Below are 19,714 nucleotides of genomic sequence, written 5' to 3'. Positions count from 1 at the left end.
AACTTTCTTCTTAAGTTTTTTTCCTAAGATAGAACTTGAGAACAAATGAGATTCTTGAAAACAAAGTTCTTCATATTTCTTCACAAGCCCTCAGCAGTCTTACAACAGCTACAGTGAAAAGATATAGAATTTGGTCGATCACGAGGAATTTCTGATCGATCTGTGTATTTTTTAATTTGAATTTTCTCTCTGACTGTGTATCAGTACCACTGAACTGAAACACGCCGAGCTTTCAGTTCTGTAGCTGTACGTCAATAAGCCAATGAGCTGAGAATAAGGAGCAGATCAGACACATAACCTGAGCCAAATGCAAAAATGCGACCCACTTGGGAGAAAAAAGTGACATTTTTTAATGAATAACGAGAATCTCTGTTTATGTGTTCAGCTTAAAATAAATGATTTAATGTTAAACAGCAGCCAGAGCCCTGCAGCTTTTTACTAAATTAATAAGCATTAAAATAAGAATCCTGTACAACAACACTCACTAACTACTTCACAGGAAATCATCAGCACGCTCTGCCTCTTCTGCCTCAAATTCCAGGAAACAAAACTGACGTATGAATCGTTCGATTCAGCCTCGCAATTACACTGCCCTACAAAACTGCCCAAACTGCAGTAAGTAGGCAAAGGGTAAAACTGAGAAAAACTGCTTTAACGTTTTTTAACTGGCCAGCCAAATGGGTTATAGGTAGGTAAGTGATAGGACTCTTATTTCTACATGTATTGATGATGTAATTTTTATGCTCAAAAATCATGATGATTTTATTTGACCTTTGACCCCAAAAATGTAGTGACTGCACTCTTGGTTTTGCATTGCTGTAAAATGATCTAATAGTAATGCACAAACAGAGAGCAGTAACTACAATGTTGTTGTCTTCTTCTATATTTTGTTTTCAATTAAGAAACATTCATTTAACAACCTTTAACAACTCTATTAAAATATTTGTGTATTTTAGACTTAATATTACAAAGTAATGTTATATTTTAGTCTTAATATCATTTTATCTCACTTATTTTACTTGATCACTATCTAGATTAGGATTTCCCTATCAAATAAACTTATAATTTCTATTATTCTTGTCTTCACTATTCAAAACAAAGAAAAAAAACAAGGCTACACTGTATCACAGTCAAAACAGACCGTCTGCTTTAGATTTATGTTTTAAATTTGTGTATATATATCCAAATCAGACTGTGGTAAGTGAACTTACTGCAATTTTTATCATTTTTTCTCTGAATTAGGGGTGGGCGATATGGCCCTAAAATATTATCACGATATTTCTGGGTATTTTTGAGATAACTATATTCTTGACGATATTACAAAATACTGAAAAATATACAGAAAATATGATTTTTCCCCGGGTGCAGCAATATGCAGCCCACAGCTCCTTGCATGGTGTGTTCCTTCGTGCATGAAAAAGGATGAGTTAAATGCAGAGATTGAATTGTGGGATTAAGGAAAGTAATTCTTAAATCTCAACAGTTGCCAAATACAAAAAAATTACTCTCGACTCCCCCCTGGGAGAAATCTTTTGTACATTTTCAAGTACATTTACATTTACATTTAGTCATTTAGCAGACGCTTTTATCCAAAGCGACTTACAGGAAGAGTAAAAGCAAACAATCAAGGTATAGTGCAATAAGAGCTATTAGTGCATCAATAAGTGCTAGTGACAATTCTTTGAGGAGTAGAATTATCGTGTGGTACAATGTGCCACATTGTACTTGTGTCGTGTGGTACAAGTACAATGTGATCAATCTTGTAAATGTGAGCAAACACCTCACATGACATTTTTCACAGTCAACAGGGTTTTCCTGGAGAATATTTTCATAAAAGCCCAAATTTGGTGCCTCTCACACATTCTACGATACTCTGAATTAAAGCAAAATTGAAATCTTAAATTTTGTCACAAGATAAAACAGACCTCAAGGAGTTCATTTTTAGTTATAACTCAATTTCAACCAAATGTAGTTACTGCAGTCAGGCTTTGTAGGGCAGAATAGTCGATGCCTGTGAGGCCGTTTCACCCAGAATGACGTGAATCGTTTTTATTCTGCTGTCAGATCAGTCACACGTGTTCCTGGAGTTATCGAGTGTGAGGCGGCTGACTCCTCTCTGCTCTTAGCAGCCATTAAACTCTTCAGGCAGAATAAAAGTGATGCAACAGAAGAAATGTTTATCAGTTTTCTGTCTGGTATCTCTTCCCTCACAGCCTTTATCTCCTCCTCTGCCTCTCTTTCCTCTACACGTGTTTTCCTGTCTCCATTTGTCACCTTTCTTTATTTCTTTCTATCTCAGTGTTTTCATACTCTGCTCCGGGGCGTCCGTCTTCACCTCGGTGACCGCATCCTTTCATTTCTCCACTTTTCACACAAGAAGAAGAAGAGGAAGAGTCTTATTTATGGAGCCTCTCTGTGTGTGCAGAGGTGTTAATCTGGATCCCTGACCCCGACCACCATCTGTTTTATGATGTGCTGTGATTGAAGTCTGTCCCTGACTCAGGGAGGTGGCTGTTTATCTGCACCGCCAGGGGCAGCGCACAAACAGATTTCTCTCAAAATAAAAATAAAGATCGGCTGATTTATTGCTGAAATAAAACCGAGTGTGAGGCCGTTTTGAAAATGAGCCCTGTGTTGATGAAAGTGGAGAGAAATGGGATCTTTCACACTCTGAAGGATGAATTCAATGCAGGAATATTTTGCATTTTAAAAGGTTCTGCGTATGCACTTTTATATATTTTCCAGCCTGAGTTAATGCAACCTGTCGGGAAAATGACAAAGGCAGAAAATAACTGACGGCCGGACTCACCTGCTGCAGGTCCACTCCTCCCTGAGCCACGGAGAACAGAGGGTGGGAGCCGAAGTCTGACGCCTCGAACACCTGCAGACACAAAAACGGACAGTTAGAGCTCCAAACTGATCAAACTTCAACAGCCACATCGCTGCAGAACCACAAAAACTACGATCTGGACTTCATCATCATCATGTGACACCTGGAGATGAGCAGGATTATGTGTCTGATTATTTGTTTCCTTAATAATGTCAAAAACACTTTATCCAGCATGATGTTTGATGGATAGGATTTACTGACTGATTATAAGTGAACAGAAATAAAACGTAATTTCTCTAATTTCTTGAGGATATTTTAATAGGTTTTTTTTACATCCATGTGTGAAAATTAAGATTGGATGAGATAGAACTTTATTAATCCCGAAGGAAATTCTGGTCGCAGAATGCTCCAAAGTTACAAAAACAATCACAATATAGGATAATGTAGGATAAGAAAAACAATGAACAAAATAGGAAACAATAATAATATATAATATAAATATGAAAATAACAATATATATAAAAAAAATAAAGTGTCTAAGGAGTAAATTGGGTAGAGTGCAGATGACATGGTAGGATGTATTTGACAGATATATTATACATGATATGAACATAATAAGACTATGTTATGTATGGAAATTGTATTGCACATGATGTAAAAATTAGTCAGTCTGATATGTTAGTTTTTCCGTAAGAATGAAAAGTTACTTGTTCTTTGAAAGGGTGTCCTTGCGATATAATCCTATATTATTGTTATTATTATTATTATTATTATATCAATGGCATGAATACAATACAATAATTTCTCGCAATAATTTCTGGGACAATATATGATACCTTATGAATCTTTAGGGAGTTTTCTCACCTGTAGTTTGGATTAATTGATCTGATCGTGGCAGAAAAAGTACTCAGATTACTTTACTTCAGTTAAAGTACTAATACCACACTGTGAAATGACTCCACTACAGTGTAAGTCCTGCATTCAAAACTTACTGATGTAAAAGTACAAAAGTCAGCATCAAAATGTACTGAAAGTGTCAAAGGTAAAAGTACTCGTTATGCAGAATGAACACAGATTGTAATATATATTCTAAATATGATTTAGACAGACTTTACTGTCAGGTAAATAAAGAATAAATATAAAATATAAAATGGTAAAAATAGAATATTTATATTACACAGACGTGTAGCAGCAGGAACTGTTTTTGTACATAGACAATAGACAAAAAAATTATAAAAAATATAAAAACAAGTTCACAGTGCAGTGTAGTGCAAGAAGTAGGAGATAGGGCGATGTGAAGTAGTGGGGGTCGGGGGATGGTGATTATCATTATTGTTAATGCATTTATGTAAATAGTGTTTTCATTTTCTCAAGGTAGGGCTAATTTTAACTACTTAATATACTGTTATGAGGTTTAAATAATAAAAAAAATGGCGACTCACTTTAAATCATCATTTTTTTATGTTAAATCTCGACCTGAAAAGTAATTAAAGCTGTCAGGAAAAATGTAGTGGAGTAGAAGTATAAAGTTACATCAAATGGAAATACTCAAGTAAAGTCCAAGTACCTTAAGATTGTAATTAAGTACAGTACTTGAGTAAATGTGCTTAGTTACTGACAGGTAACTCACTGACTAAACGAGCTGTTATGTATTGCCATGTGACATTCATGAATATAAACAGTATATAGTTTATTACTTTGGTTCCTTGAGAGTCTGCAGCAGAGGACGGATTTCATCAGTAACGTGTACACACACACACACACACACACACACACACACACACACACACACACACACACACACACACACACACACACACACACACACACACACACACACACACACACACACACACACAAACCTGAAACCTGGACCTCAACCGACCCTGAACCCTGACCTGAAGGACCTGAAGGACCTGAAGGTTCACAGGACACTTCAACAAGTTCAACAAGAGGGAACACATCGATGGAGCTGCACTGTAAAAAATCTGTTTAATTTACAATAAAATACCGGCAGCTGTGGTTGCCAGAACTTCACTGTAAAAACTACACTGAGTGGGTTTTCTACTGTAAATTTCAATGGGAATATCAGCAAAAATTGTAATTTATACTGAAAAGTCCCTTTGTTTTTAGGGCAATTGTGTCCTTATGACAATATTAATAAATTTTACATGAAAATTGTATATTTTTACAGTAAAATTGTTTATTTATTTATTTTTACAGTTTTTGTACTATTCCTGGATTTACGGTAATCAAAAGTGCTGCTACAAAAGTACAAAAGTGCTGCTACAGAGATATGTAAGTTTTAATTTCAAGCCCTATTTCTGATGTGTTTTGCTGTAATTTCTACAAACATTTTTTACAGTGTAATATTAGTGGCATGCTTTCTTTTAACTGAGCTCTCTGCAGGAGTGAAATCACCAACATCTCTCCAGTGTGATGAAGACGCTGCTGGAGCCGTTTGGATTCACATGAATCTGTTTTATGGTCTCGAAATGTTAATTTTGTTCATGCAGACTCAATGAAACTTCCAACTGCAGCTTTAATGCTCCTCTTCTTCTCACTTTCTGTAAAATATGACACATTGTTTAAGTGGTAGAACATATTCTCACTGGTTTATCTTTGCTTCATAACTGTAAAAGTGATAAATCTGGTGATTCTGTGGAAGTATTTAGTTTTGGATCTGAGCGCTGGTGATGATTGGTGGAAATAAACATGGATTAGTCCATTTTTGGGACTTTGAGCTGAGTTCAGAACATTTATTGACATTGTTTTTTGTCAGTTTTGCTGCTGTTACTGTCGCTGCTGCTTTGGTATAATGAAGCAGCATAAATCCAGCCAATAATCCAGAGAGATAAGAAGTTCATTAAGTTTCCTGTTTATTGGCAGATGAAGAGATGAGTGGGAACAAAAAAGAACTGAGCGAGGAGTTTATTGATCCCTGGGGGACATGAAGTAAATGATAACAGTGTGGAGGCACTTTGTTAAACTCTCAGTGGCCGTCAGGAACAAGTCACAAGTTTATTTAGCTCACAGACCCTTCAGATCCTAAACATGTGGGTTTGTTTCTTATATTATAATGCAGAAAAGAAACAATGAGTCACTTTCTGACTGCATCAGAGGGTTGTTTTCAGTGAGGGAGGGTGTCCTTTCTGAGGAAATTATATGTGTGAGCAAACAACAATTCATAATTTATAATAACAGCAAAACAGCAGGTATATCTCCTAGATTTCGCACATTTCCTGCTCTTATCCTTATCTTTATTTTTCTTTTTAATCTTACACACCGTGGGACTGAGAAACGTAATTTAAATCTCTGTGTGTCTTTAATATATGGAAAACTGACAATAAAGTTGACTTTGGCCTTAGCATTGCTTAAGTGTGTTCATATTGTCACATTGTTGTCACATGTAGTGAAACTTGCTTGCAGAATGCTGCTACGTAGCAACATGCAACATGCAACATGCAAGCAACAGGAATCTGCAACCTGAACTATAAAATAATATTTAATATAAAATGACCCACATGATCGTTTCACTGATACAGAGCCTGTAGCTTCTTCCTAACCACAGGGTTTCTAAAAATAAAGCACATCTCATTGTACATAATCAAAAGGTTCGCTGTTGTTAAAAAAGAGCTGCAGTTTGGTTGAATTTGTGCTACGTCAGCAGTTCTCTAAGGTTAGGGCCTGGTTTGGCTCTAAAAGACAGTTTACAGAGGAAATAAATGATGGAAATGGAAAAGTAGTTATAAACACCACGTGACTACTGGAAGTGACATAATTCAGTAAAAACGTGATGCAGGAACTTAAGAGATGTTTGAACCACATGCTGCACTTTGGTTTCACACGGGGCACCAACACTGCTCTGCTGGGAAACAGTTAACTGCTTTTTGGGTTTTATATGGCTTTTTTGCCATTCTGTTCCTTTTTTGGTCCTTTGATGCCTGTCTTTTTTGCTATTTTTGTGTCTTCTTTTGTATTTCTTGATCATTTTTTTGTAATTTTGTGTCTTTTTTGGTAATTTTGTGTCTTGTTTTGTCATTTTGTGTCTTTTTTGGTCATTTTTTGTAATTTTCTTTATTTTTGGGGAATTTTTCTGTCTTTTTTGATAATTTCATGTCTTTTTTTGGTAATTTAGTGTCTTGTTTTTTCATTTTGTGTCTTTTTTTTGGTTGGTAATTTTAGATCTTTTCTTCCGTCTCCTGGTGAAAGTCTTGGTTTTCCTTTTTATTCCTTGTTTAACGCCCTCCCACCCTAACTGACACTTTGTGCTTTATACTCCGCCTCGCTGTCATTCAGGATTACTACGGCAGCTAGAGGGCGCCACTAACTCCAGACGTTACTACGGCTCGATGGAGCTATGGGGCTCTTTCCTCCCTTTCTCCTCTGACACCTCTCGGTTTGGTTTACCAATGATGTTGTATTGTTGTTTTGTAAATTTAAAAAAAGGTTGGAAGACAATAAACAAATAGTTTAATTGAACTTTCTTTGGTGTATTATAGATTTTACTCTTCAGGTGAGGAAACATGAGGAGGATTTTCTGTATTTCTGAGGTTGAAGCTTCATTTTTACACGTTTCCATTATCCGGGACAGTTATTATTCCTCTGTTGACGACAGTGACACCTCGCAGTGTAAATCAAAATGCCCCAGACAACACTGCAGAGACACATCCACGGGCCATCTCTGTTACAGTCCAACGATGTGTGACCGATACAGACAGATCTCAGTTGTGCCTCTCTCTCAGGGAAAATCATCCGCAGCTCAAACTGACCAAATGACAACCTGCACGCCGCTCTGCTGCACCGCCGAGGCTCAGTGCACACGGCAACACGCAGCCAATTAAACACTGGAAGAGTTCCCGTCCCTGAAAACTTTTCTCAGCTCAAGGTACTTTGAAAAACCTACAGGGAGAAGAGGTTGATGAAGACTCACGTTTTTTACTTGCTTTTGCTTTTAATTAGGGCTAAACCAGGTCAGTATCTTTTAGATCTGTTCCAATTCAACAGACTCACACCGCTTTACAACAAGAGGGAGACATAATATTATTATAACATGATATACATTAACCCTCTGAACTCCAATAAGCAGTTTCAGGTCACATTTTCCTCTCTGTGTCCTTGTATTTCACTGCAATATATAAAATCTCTATAAATCTATAAGTCCTGCAGCTCTGTGGAATCAGCACAATCATGGCTAGAAGTGGGAACAACTCAAACATTGTCTTTGTGCAGAATAACACAGTTAGAATGACAGAAACCCGAAGAAAAAAAACCTGCCTCTCTGATTAATTCAATTACATGTAAAAAAATGGAAAATGGAATTTATAGATAAACTCTTTCCCAAGTGCCAATGAGTGTCCTGAATGCTGTACATTATGTACATTACTGTAAACTATAAGATTATCGAAAAGAGGCACAAAATGACAAAAAAATAACCCAAAAAGTATTAAGTATATGAAGTATTGTCATATTTTCAGCATCTCCTGTCCTCTCCTCTCTGCTCTGTGTAAACAGCCTCTCCTGTCCTCTCCTCTCTGCTCTGTGTAAACAGATTTTCAGTGAATATTTGTCACGTGACCGTTGGTCTCAGCAGAATCAATCATGTCTTCACAGTGTCTCTGAGGAGCAGAATTTAATGTTTTTAGCAGGATCTGGTTAGTGCAAACGCTTTATTTTAAATGACACATGTGGAATAGTTAATAAGTGATGATCTGTTCAAGGTCCGTTACAACGTTCACACTTAGATAATGCCTGTTTTTTCAGTTTCTTTCTATGATAAATGGTGCATTTTTCGTGATTTTTTAAAGAAAATAATAGGTTTCAAAACCAAAATAAACTTGACTCTTTTCTTTGAGTTTAACTCTATAGTAAGTTAATAAGTTTTGTGTTGATTTTTTTTGTCCTTTGACCTCAGGAAGCAGCTGGAAGTTGACAGTTACCTGAGGCCACTGGGACCTTTAGTCATAAATTGGACACAGATTTAGTTGTTCATTGATGTAAAAATAAATAATGTAATTTTCATTTTCTTTTCAGTTTTAACTCTATTACTCTGATCACATGATGTAATTGCCTAAATCAGAGCTATACGGCAATGTATTAAAACAAGTTATTGGTGTCATCAGCTGCAGCTTTGAACAGAAAAATGATTTAATGTGATTAAAGAGACAAAGAGCCTGAGGGAACATGGAGGCAGAACAGGAACGCTGAGAGGCCAGAAAAGTTCAGCTTCTTCTCTGATGAGTTTGTTGTTATATTTCTACCAGTTTGACCACAAAACATGCAGGAGAGGAAGGGAAGTTACCAAACAAGATGCAGACAGAACAAGTTCATCAGCCAGTGAGACGGTCCTAAAATGGTTTTAATGTTCATTTGATGTTATTCTAATTTATAAAGCACAAACATACAACATGTTGTAGCTGTTATACTTAAAGCAAAAGTCTGTCTTAATTTCTTCTCATTTTAAGTATTTATTACATTTTGTGTGTGTATTGTGCACTGTTTGAACACACACACACACACACACACACACACACACGCACACACACACACACACACACACACACACACACACACACACACACACACACACACACACACACACACACAAACACACACACCGCTGAAAATAGTCCCCAACAAAGTCACCATTTCCTCCTGTTTGTTTGATAAAAACTCCAGTTAAAGTGACCAGCTGTTTCAGAACATCACTACTTAAAAAATGGAATCAAACTATATATGTGTGAGCTGTGTTCAATGTTCTAGAGACGATAGATAAGCCAGAAAGTATTTAGAGAAAGACGAACACATTGTTGGCTTTGATTTTTTTAACGATAACAAAGTAAATTGTCTTAATTGCCGACTGTCCTCACAGGATAAACAACACAGACACAGACCTGAGGAAGGTGAATCTCTTTGGGGAGCAAAGGAGCGACAAAGTTGACCGACGGAGGAGGACAGGATGGACGGACGGATCAACTAAATGTCAAACTTTAACACAACATGTCGCTTAACAATAAGTCCTTAATGAAGTAATCAGTATAACTCCAGGCATGATCGTTCTCTGAATTGAAGTAGTTTAATTTGTTTGCATGTTTAAATTGAAACCTTCTGTGTACAAATTTCACTCTGAAGTTTTCAAACTTTAAAGCAACAACAGTTCATTTCAATGATGTTGCAGAACACATTTTATAAACTAAGACAACTTTAAGAAAATACTGTAACTAATATCGTCACTGGAATTCTCATATTGTAATAGTTTTTCAGGCTGTTCTGCATCCATCTTTGTACCTCCCTTTTTCCTTGACCTGAATCGAGGGTCAGAGGTTCGACGAGCTGTATGCTGTAAGTTGTGCTGCACACCTGTGATTTAGTGCTAAATATATGAATAAAACTGCCTCGACTTGACGTGGAAGACTGTAAATGAAACATTTTTAAATCCAACGTAAAGGTTTGGTTGACTGCTATAAAATCCTCTACTGTGTAAAAATATGGTGCTAATGCCAAATATTAATGCTGGAGATGATCAAAATATTATGGCAGGTGTGACACACACACACACACACGTGCGCGCGCGCACGTGCACGCGCACATGCGCACACACACACACACACACACACACACACACACACACACACACACACACACACACACACACACACACACACACACACACACACACACACACAGAGTCCTGAATTGTGATGAATAAACATGAATCCTGTTGGACAGCGGCTGACAGGAGCTGCCATTCACAATGCATGGCCTATCAGATAGACATTTAACAAGTGTGTGTGTGTGTGTGTGTGTGTGTGTGTGTGTTTGTTTATTTTTTAATAAAAGCCAGAGCATTCAAGTGGGTGTTTTCTAAACATTGAAATTGCAAACTAAAGCAAATACTCTGACAATAAATTATGTATCGGCTCATTCATCCGTCCATTCCTCCGTCTCCTCCTCTTCATCCATCCATCATTTCTCCTCCTCCTCCTTACATCCCCTCCATCCACACATCTATCCAACCCATTAATCCCCCCATCCCTCTCCTCTCCTCCTCTCATCCCTCCTTCCTCTCTGACGATTGTCTGGAAACCAGATTCTCCATTCCTCACTTCATCTTTCCCTTTATTCTTCCCCGTCCAGTTTATTTATAGAGCGATGGTTCCTGCACAAGTCTGTTTATTTCTTCCATCATTTATATTTATTTATATGTGACATTAGGATATAATCTTTCTTACCTGGTTTCCTGCCAGCAGCACGGTTTGTGGAGTTTTTGGTAATTTAATGTCTTTTTTGGTAATTTTGTGTATTTAGGGGGGTAATTTAGTGTGGTTTTTTTGGTAATTTTGTATGTTTTTTTGTTAATTTGGGGTCTTTTTTGGTAATTGTATGTCTTGTTTTGTAATTTTGTGTCTTTTTTGGTTATTTTGTGTCATTTCTTCCATCATTTATATCTATTTATATGTGATATTAAATGGTAAATGGTAAATGGTGTGCACTTTTATCCAAAGCGATTTACACTTCACACTACGCTCATTCACACACACATTCATACATACTGGTGTCCGAGGCTACCAGGACGCAGCATCGAGAGCAATTTGGGGTTCAGTATCTTGCTCAAGGATACTTCGACATGTAGGCTGCCATGGTCAGGGATCGAACCACCAACCTGATCTGATCACTGGATGAACACTCTACCAACTGAGCCACAGCCACCCCAGTATTATATTAGGATATAATCTTTCCTACCTGGTTTCCTCAGCAGCACGGTTCCTGTTTTTGGTTATTGAATGTCTTTTTTTGGTAATTATATTACTGTTTTTGTAATTTTGTGTGTTGTTGTTTTTTTGTGTGATAATTTCATGTCTTTTTTTTGGCAATTGTGTGTCTTTTTTGTCATTTTGTGTCTTTTTGGTAATTGTGTGTCTTTTTTTGGTAATTTTTTTGCCTTTTTTGTCATTTTGTATCTTTTGTGTAATTGCGTTCCTTTATTGGTCACTTCTTCACAAGTCTGCTTATTTCTTCCATCATATATATTTATTTATATGTGATATTATGATATAATCTTTCCTACCCTGGTTTCCTGCCAGTAGCATGATTCCTGGAGTTTTTGGTAATATAATGTCTTTTTTGTTAATTTTGTGTCTTTTTTTTTTGGTAATTTTGTGTTTTTTTTCCTGTGATTTCGTTCCTTTATTGGTATTTTTTTTTTACAAGTCTGTTGATTTCTTTCATCATTTAGATTTATTTATATGTGATATTAGGATACAATGTTTCCTACCTGGTTTCCTGCCAGAAGCACGGTTCCTGGAGTCGGGCTGGGTCGGTACGGGATAGTCGCTCCCTTTGGCGGAGACTAAAGAATTGAAGAGGAGAAAAGAAACAGAAAGACAGTGAGGAATGAAGAAGAATCAGCCCTCTGTGTTTATCTAACAGGAGAACATCTGGATGAGTGATATGTTCAGAGATAAACCAGCTGTGAGAGCAGAGATGTTCTGACAACAAGCTCATTAAAAGATTCAGTTTTGATGAAAAACAGAAAGATTTTTATCACTGACTGAGCAGAGACACATTCTGTCCCTGCAGACACTGACAACCTGCATCTTTTAAATTAGATTTTGACTTTATTATCAAAATATTTCTGCTACATCCCGAGGTGTTCACTGTCTCACCAACACAACAAAACAACAGTTTAACTGTAAGGAGAGGTTTGGGTTTAGTTTCTGGTTCCTCTCCTCCTGGTTGCTGTGAGCTGCTGATTAAAGACGTGAAGGTGTTCCTCTTTAAGGACATTTAAGTTAAAAAAAAATCCCTACAGATGTTGTTATCACCTTTGTATCATTGTTTTGTTTGTATTTTTGTTTATTTTTTAATTTTCATCTAGCTATGTAATCTAAGTAAAGTACAGTTATTTATAGGTTTAAGAGGGAGGGTCGCTTATAAGCACTTTGGACTTTTTGATCTTTCCTGCACATTTTATCTGTTTCTTGTAATGTTCTTTCTTTGTGATTGTACGTTTTTTTTTTTTAAGTGCAATCAACAATAAACAAATAAACAAGGTTAAATGTCGAGGAGACGGTCAGTGGGACATTCGGCACCATTAAGCTGTGCTGGATGCAAGAAACAAACTGGAGTTGTGGCATTTTACTATTAGTTAAGTTAAGTAGTAGTTGTCAGTTGTCAGCATTAGTGTTTGTTGAAAATCTTCAGTTATTGTTGATAAATCTTGAGGTTGTTTCATCTTCCTCCTTGGTTCCTTCCCTCATCCTCAGACCAAATCAGAAATAAAACACAAACAAAGACTATAAAACAAATATCACATCAGACATTATGAATAAAAAGCTTCAGTGAAAAAATATGTTTGCAAAACTAGTGGATGTAGTGTCTTTGTTGTTTCTTTAGATGAGATAAGATCAGACTTTATTTACCCCGCAGTGGGGAAATTTAGTCGTCACAGCAGCTTAACCCATTGAAGCCTAGAAAGCGGATACGTCGTTTTGTAGTATTTGTATAAGCTCTCAAATACTTATTGAATTTCATTTCTATCTGCTACAGAGGCTGAAAAATCTATTATTTAGTAGAAGCATTGACACTTCTGTTGAATTTCCAGAAAAACTTCAGGTTTTAGGGGCTTATTTTAAAATCGCCCAGAGGTTTTACAGGAAGTTTTAGGCGTCAATGGGTTAAGAGACATAGATATAGAAAATAGAATAAAGAATATAAAACATACAACATATACATACATACTATACATACATTTCTGCTATTTGGCATTTATTACTAATATATATTTTTGTGGTTTGTTTGTTTCCTGAGAGTACTTTGCATTTTACAGATATTGCACATGAGAAAGCATGTTAAATAGATTGTTGCATGTAGTGGTATGAACATACATGATTAGATATGTTTAAATATATGCAGAGTTTATGTCTTATAGTACTAATTTTTACTTTTTATCTTATACTATTTACTTTTATTCAATATTTTTTATTGTATTATTCTATTCTGCTTTTATTATCTTAATGTGTTTTACTCTGTACTTGTGCTGCTGCAACACCTCAATTTCCCCAATAGGGTTCAATGAAGGAATATCTTTTATATTATATTATCTTATCTTAAACTGACGAGGGAAATGCAGCTGAGACGACTAAAACTTTTATTTTGAACAATGGCTGGATGTCACCTGCTTGTGATGAAGGCTAGTGCTATATCTCATTAATTCACTATATATTTATAGCAGAGCTGCAATATATAATAACCTTGTTAGCATGTTTTTCTTCTCACGATCTTCATGGAGAGAAGCTGCAGCCCACAGAGGTTGTTGCACGTGCAACAGTGCACAAGACGAAACACATAAAGCAACACTATTATAAACACTATTTATAAGCTGTAAACTGATGTGTTTGGATGGTGCTGTTGCAGGAGAGATAAGTAACCTACAAGTTTAATTTTAATTGTATTGGTAAAATTTAAATCATTAAAATCACTATGAGATTGAGCTATCTATTAATTTTGGCGACATATGTTTGCATATACCTGTATAACTTTGTTTAAAGTTATTGCAGAAAAGTAAAAAAAAAACACACACACATTCAGACATTAATACACTCTTCTGGTGCGCAGACTGCTTATTGAGCTGCACACATAAAAGCTGCATATAACTCTAATATTTATTATATGGAAACTACGACTTGTTAGCACAGTTTGCACTCGGTGACGTAACGCAGATATCAACGTCCCAGGAGGCTTATTAACACTTATCCTTAGTTTGTGCATAAAAGTAAAATGAGTCACCTCCTACAGCAGCAACAGGGTTTATACTGACTGTTTCAGTGTTTCTGAAGATTCATCAACACAAAGTCTAATTGTGGTTTCTGCAGCTTTCTACTTTCTACTGTGTGGGAGGCAGTTTTACCTGCAGCTGACATGGATGTTTTTGCTGAAAACTAATTAAATATGTCGTAAGTGAACCTTGAAGTGACATAGTTCACTGTCAACAATTTGCGTCTCATCAGATTTAAGATAATTATTAACATTTCATTATTATGTTAATGAAAAAAGACACAAAGTTTCCACTGAAATGTATTTGTTGTTTTCCTCACACAGTCACATTATTCTAATCCTGGTCACCAAAAAAAACCTGGGCCCGTCCATGGTGCGTCGCATGAGCGTCGCGTATTTGGTCCGTCCTCCAACAACCACTGGGAGCAAATAAAAAACGGTGCCACAGTGTTTACCTTATGTCCAACAGTGTTTACTTGCTAATTGGATCGTTTCACCGATATTTGCTCTTCTAAGTAGGCTTCGTAGTTAAATGTCTTTTGTGTTTTTTGTGTGATTTAACTTGTGTTTATTGTTGTTTCATACCTCTAATGCTATAGCCTGTCTACTTCTATTGACTGCCTAAAGTACAGTTATAAACTACGTGAATGAAAGCTTGGTGTCTGTGTACTGACTGTTTAAAGTACAGTGACGTAATGTTGATCTAGCGACGTGAAAAACGACCCGGAGTCTGCTCATGGTGTTTTATTTTGAAAATCGACCGGATTCGCTCTGCAATTTCTGTCTGACTTCCTGTCATAACGATTGAATTTTGGGGGTTAGAATAATGTTAGAGTTAGAGAAAAAGGTCAGGTTTGGTCATTGACACAACCTCCTTTCTGTTTGTGTAAAGATCTATTTGTTTCTAACTGTCCCTTTCAGCAGAACTTTGAGTTATTATATCAACAAAGTGACAGTCAGTGAGTCGTATATCCATCTCTTGAGGCCCAACATTCACAGAAAGTCATTTTTAGAAAGTGATCTAACTGCACAGGAGCACAGAAACTATGTTTTTCTTTCATGTCGCCGATCTGCGGTCAGCCTGTATCATTTCCCAGCATGCACCGGGGGGAGAGACGCCGGTCTGTAGGAGGGCCAAAGTAGATCAAAAGATTTCTCATTTAAGATCAAACAGAACGTGTGAATGGAGGGACAGGACGGAGTAAACTCTGTGATTGCAGCAGCACTTGAAAGTGAATGAGTTCTAGCTCAGGTCAGCACTTTTATTTCTTTTCTCCCGCTCCTCTTGTCTCCTTTCTTTCTTTCTTATCCCAGATTAAGCTGCTGGAATACCAACGAGCTCCACCGCCTTTGATTTCACTGTTTCCGCTTCTAATCTCCGAGACGTAGCTCATCTTAATGACTACTGCCTCTGATTAATTATAACACAACCATGAATTATAGATTTCAGTGTTTCCATTCTGAAGATTATTGGGAAGGTGGATGGTATCTCATGAAAACACTGTTATGTGATGTTAATTGAGAGCAGGGAGGCAGAATGATGCTTTGTTTTTTGTAGCATCACCTCTGCAGCTCGGCTCGCCGTGTTGTCTTTAAATTATCACCAGGTTGCATCAGATAGACGATCCATGTTGTTTGTTGTCGTGATCATAAAAAATGCATCAGAACCTGCCTGAAACTCATATTTGTGTCACCAAATGTTGCACGTCTGTCTGTAACTCATTACAACAAGACGTCTGTGAATCACGATGGTAACTTAATGTCAGACTTGTTGAATAATTAAGCACAAAAAGTTGAAGCTCAGAGAAGAGTGAGAATTGCTGCAGGCGATCCTCAGAACAACAACTACAGTGCGGAAAAAGTTTTACTGATCGAAAACTTGAAATGAGGACAGAAAAAGCAGCCAGACGCATCAGAGAGCAGCTGGTGAACACAGAGCCCTCAGGAGGTGGAGGAGACCAAACACAGAGCTCAAACAGACACAAAATGAATCCTGATGAATCATCATGTTGCTGCAAGTGAATTTTTTTAGCCCAAATGAACAAATTAGGATCAAATCTGTGCGTACTGTATAAACATATCATAATAATCGTTTCTGTCGTCACACTAACAGCTACAGTAGGAATATTCCAGTCAACTAAGCCACTTTTCATTTTCACAGTGACTTCAGAATATTCAGGAATCCCTTTTGATAATTATTTATTGTTGTTTTTATGTGATCCTTATACTACTAATCATGACCTTTTATGAGATTGTAGTTTTTCAGGGCTCAGCTGAAAATATGAGCAAAGCATCAGCCTCAGACCAAACTATTATATAATATATAACCTGAGCAAAAATGACATTTATCGTTGGTTTAATGCATTTATAGCATTTTTATACAATATTTCTCTGTCATTGTAAATGAAAGAACAATATTAAACAGGAAATTACTCTAGATAGACGAGGACATTCCATGAAAAAATACTAAAATGCCCTTAAGTTAGAGGGACTGGCCTTAAATGTAGCCATTTTTTATGTATTTGTAATGTATTTAGCTTGTTTTTCCACGATCTAATGGTTGTTTTTTAATATACCAATTCTCTAAAATGACAGATTAATACTGTAATTTGACATTTATATTTAGTTTTATGGCCCTAGTTCATTTTGATAGGTTACAACTTTCTTATTGTACATGGAAAAAAAAATGTATTTTAACATGAAATTACTGTAGATGGACTGGGCTGTTTTTGGATGATTATTATTGATGCATTATGTAAGCATAACAGCACTATATTCTTAACATACTGTTATGAGGTTTAATTTAATCACTTCACTATCATGTTTTTCATGTTAAATCTCGACCTTAAAAAGTAACTAAAGCTGTCAGCTAAATGAAATGGAGTAGAACTATAAAGTTAGATAAAATGGAAATACTCAAGTAAAGTACAAATACCTCAAAACTGGACTTAAGTACAGTACTTGAGTATATGTACTTAGTAACATCCAACCACTGTAAATGAGGTGCCTGTATCCTGATATTTTGGCTTCATAGTTGCACAGTGGGAGCAGGTGGAGCTGCAGCATTCATTCTTTATAGAGCCTGTGGTCCTGGCTCACAATATTGTGTCTTATATATGTATTGTACTGCATTGCTTTACATAAATAAGTATGAAGAGTGAATAAGAACCTGCAGCTCTGACTGCATCAGATCAGAAACACGTACCTCGAGGATTACGGTGCAGATGAGTTTAACACACTGGATAATGGCGTCCTGGCTCCCTGATATCGTCACCTCTCTCTCTGTGGAGTTGGGGAGGAGGTCACCTGCCACCTGCACCTGTGCACCTGTCGTCTGCACACACACAAACACACACACACAAATATAAATATATAAATGAATCGTCTGCTGCGTGTGAGCAGAAAGCACGCTGTCAGACGATGAAGGCTGCAGGAAAACAACGAAGGAGGAGAATTCTGACAGGAATTATGAGCTGTAAGAACATTTGTGGTTTTGTTCATAATTCACGAGGTCATGTGTCAGATCACGTATTAATAGACACGGAGAAGTGAGGGAAGTTTCGACAGCCAGTCAGAGTGAATGAGGGTGAATCTGAGGTCGAAAAGAGTTTTCTGGTGTTTAGAAAGTATCCTGGAGCCTCCACCTCCACACGTCACATCACAAGGTGGATCACTGGAGTTAATTCACTTAATATTTGGCTTCTTCAGACCTCAGTTAGTTGAATCGTGTTGCCATGGAAACATGTGGTGTAGGCAGTGATGGGCAGGTCACATTAAGCTGAAAGTTAAACAGCAGATGTCTCAGCGCAGAAAGTTTTCAAGGTCTGATCTCCAGTAAAGTGTTTTTATTTTTTATTTCCTGGAACATTTTCATTTATTTCTCAAGGTTTCAGTCTGATAAGAAACATGGTGAGATATTTCTTATGAAACATCTAAATATGATTCCTCCTGTTCATGAAGTCTGATATCTGATGATGTGTCTGCATTTAGTGACGATTTAGACTATATAATGTTTAATGTTGTGTAAAACTGCCGGAAATTCAGCTGACAAAACAAAAGTTTGCTAAAAATACACTCAAAAACTCAAAAGCTTTAAGACGATTTTGCAAAGAATATAATTGTTTAAACTTAAAATCTGAGGTCTATTTTAAAAAGTATGTGTAATATGGAAATGTTGGCCTCTGAAAAGTATGTCCATCTATATGACTCAATACTTGGTTGGGGTTGTTTGACTTCAACTACTGGAAATGAACTTTTCCATCATATTCTAATGGATTGAGTATCTTTGGTAGTACTTCACTAAAGTACGTTTTTAATACATCGTTTTCTACACGGTGGTATTTCTACTGTTACTGCAGTAGATCTGTGTTCTTCTTCCTGCTCTGACAGTTTATAATCGTCGCTGCACAGAGAACAAATACTGAGACAAAGAAAGGCATCAAACCAGAAGAGCAAAAAGCAGCAAAGTGCAGTTTGAGTCGTAGTTTATTCATGAATAAATATGAAAATAAGATATGAACTGTATGGTAAACAGTGGTAATAAATATGCTAAGAGGTATTATGTTAAGTTATGGTATAAACATGAATACACTATAGATAATAAACATATTGATATTTTAAATGAAAATGAGACGAGGCAGGGTTGATTTTTACATCATAGTTTGCTTCATCGTTACAAGCTGAGACAAAGCCTCACATGCTACAGAATAAATCAGTTTCCAGTTTAATACTGCATAGTACTTTGAGCAGCAGTATGCAGTATTTACTCCACACTGTGTTAGTATGGTGCTGCAGTCACACACGCTCACCTCTCTGATCTCTTTGATCTTGGAGCCGCCCTTGCCAATGAGCGAGCCGCACTGACTGGCGGGAATGACCAGCCGCAGGGTGACGGGAGGCTTACTGGTCACTGTCCCGTTGGCTACCAAGGCTGTCAGGTCCTGAGAGAGAGAGAGAGAGAGAGAGAGAGAGAGAGAGAGAGAGAGATGGGTTTAGACTGACCATCTTTAAAAACACTCAAGGTTTCTCCCTCTGTGTTGTTCAGGCTGCTGCTGTGAGCTGTGAGGGATTTGAAGTTCATATTTAACAAACAGAAACTCTGATGTTTGC

The 19,714-nt window shown here is 36.9% G+C and overlaps 1 protein-coding gene across 1 annotated transcript in view; it reads right to left on the bottom strand.

Moving 5' to 3' along the window:
* The window catches only part of pcbp4 (poly(rC) binding protein 4), a 185,081-nt gene that overhangs the window by 41,747 nt on the left and 123,620 nt on the right, over positions 1 to 19,714 (bottom strand). Inside the window, exons 7-9 of the mRNA XM_059328417.1 lie at positions 19,414 to 19,545; positions 17,811 to 17,939; positions 12,105 to 12,179 (exon numbers count right to left, since the gene is read on the bottom strand). Of these exons, the coding sequence (XP_059184400.1) occupies positions 12,105 to 12,179; positions 17,811 to 17,939; positions 19,414 to 19,545 (336 nt within the window). The remainder of the gene's footprint in view (positions 1 to 12,104; positions 12,180 to 17,810; positions 17,940 to 19,413; positions 19,546 to 19,714) is intronic.

The sequence above is a fragment of the Centropristis striata genome, chromosome 3 (genome assembly GCF_030273125.1).
Source record: "Centropristis striata isolate RG_2023a ecotype Rhode Island chromosome 3, C.striata_1.0, whole genome shotgun sequence".
NCBI lineage: Eukaryota > Metazoa > Chordata > Actinopteri > Perciformes > Serranidae > Centropristis > Centropristis striata.
This window is presented reverse-complemented; position numbering and strand designations above follow the sequence as displayed.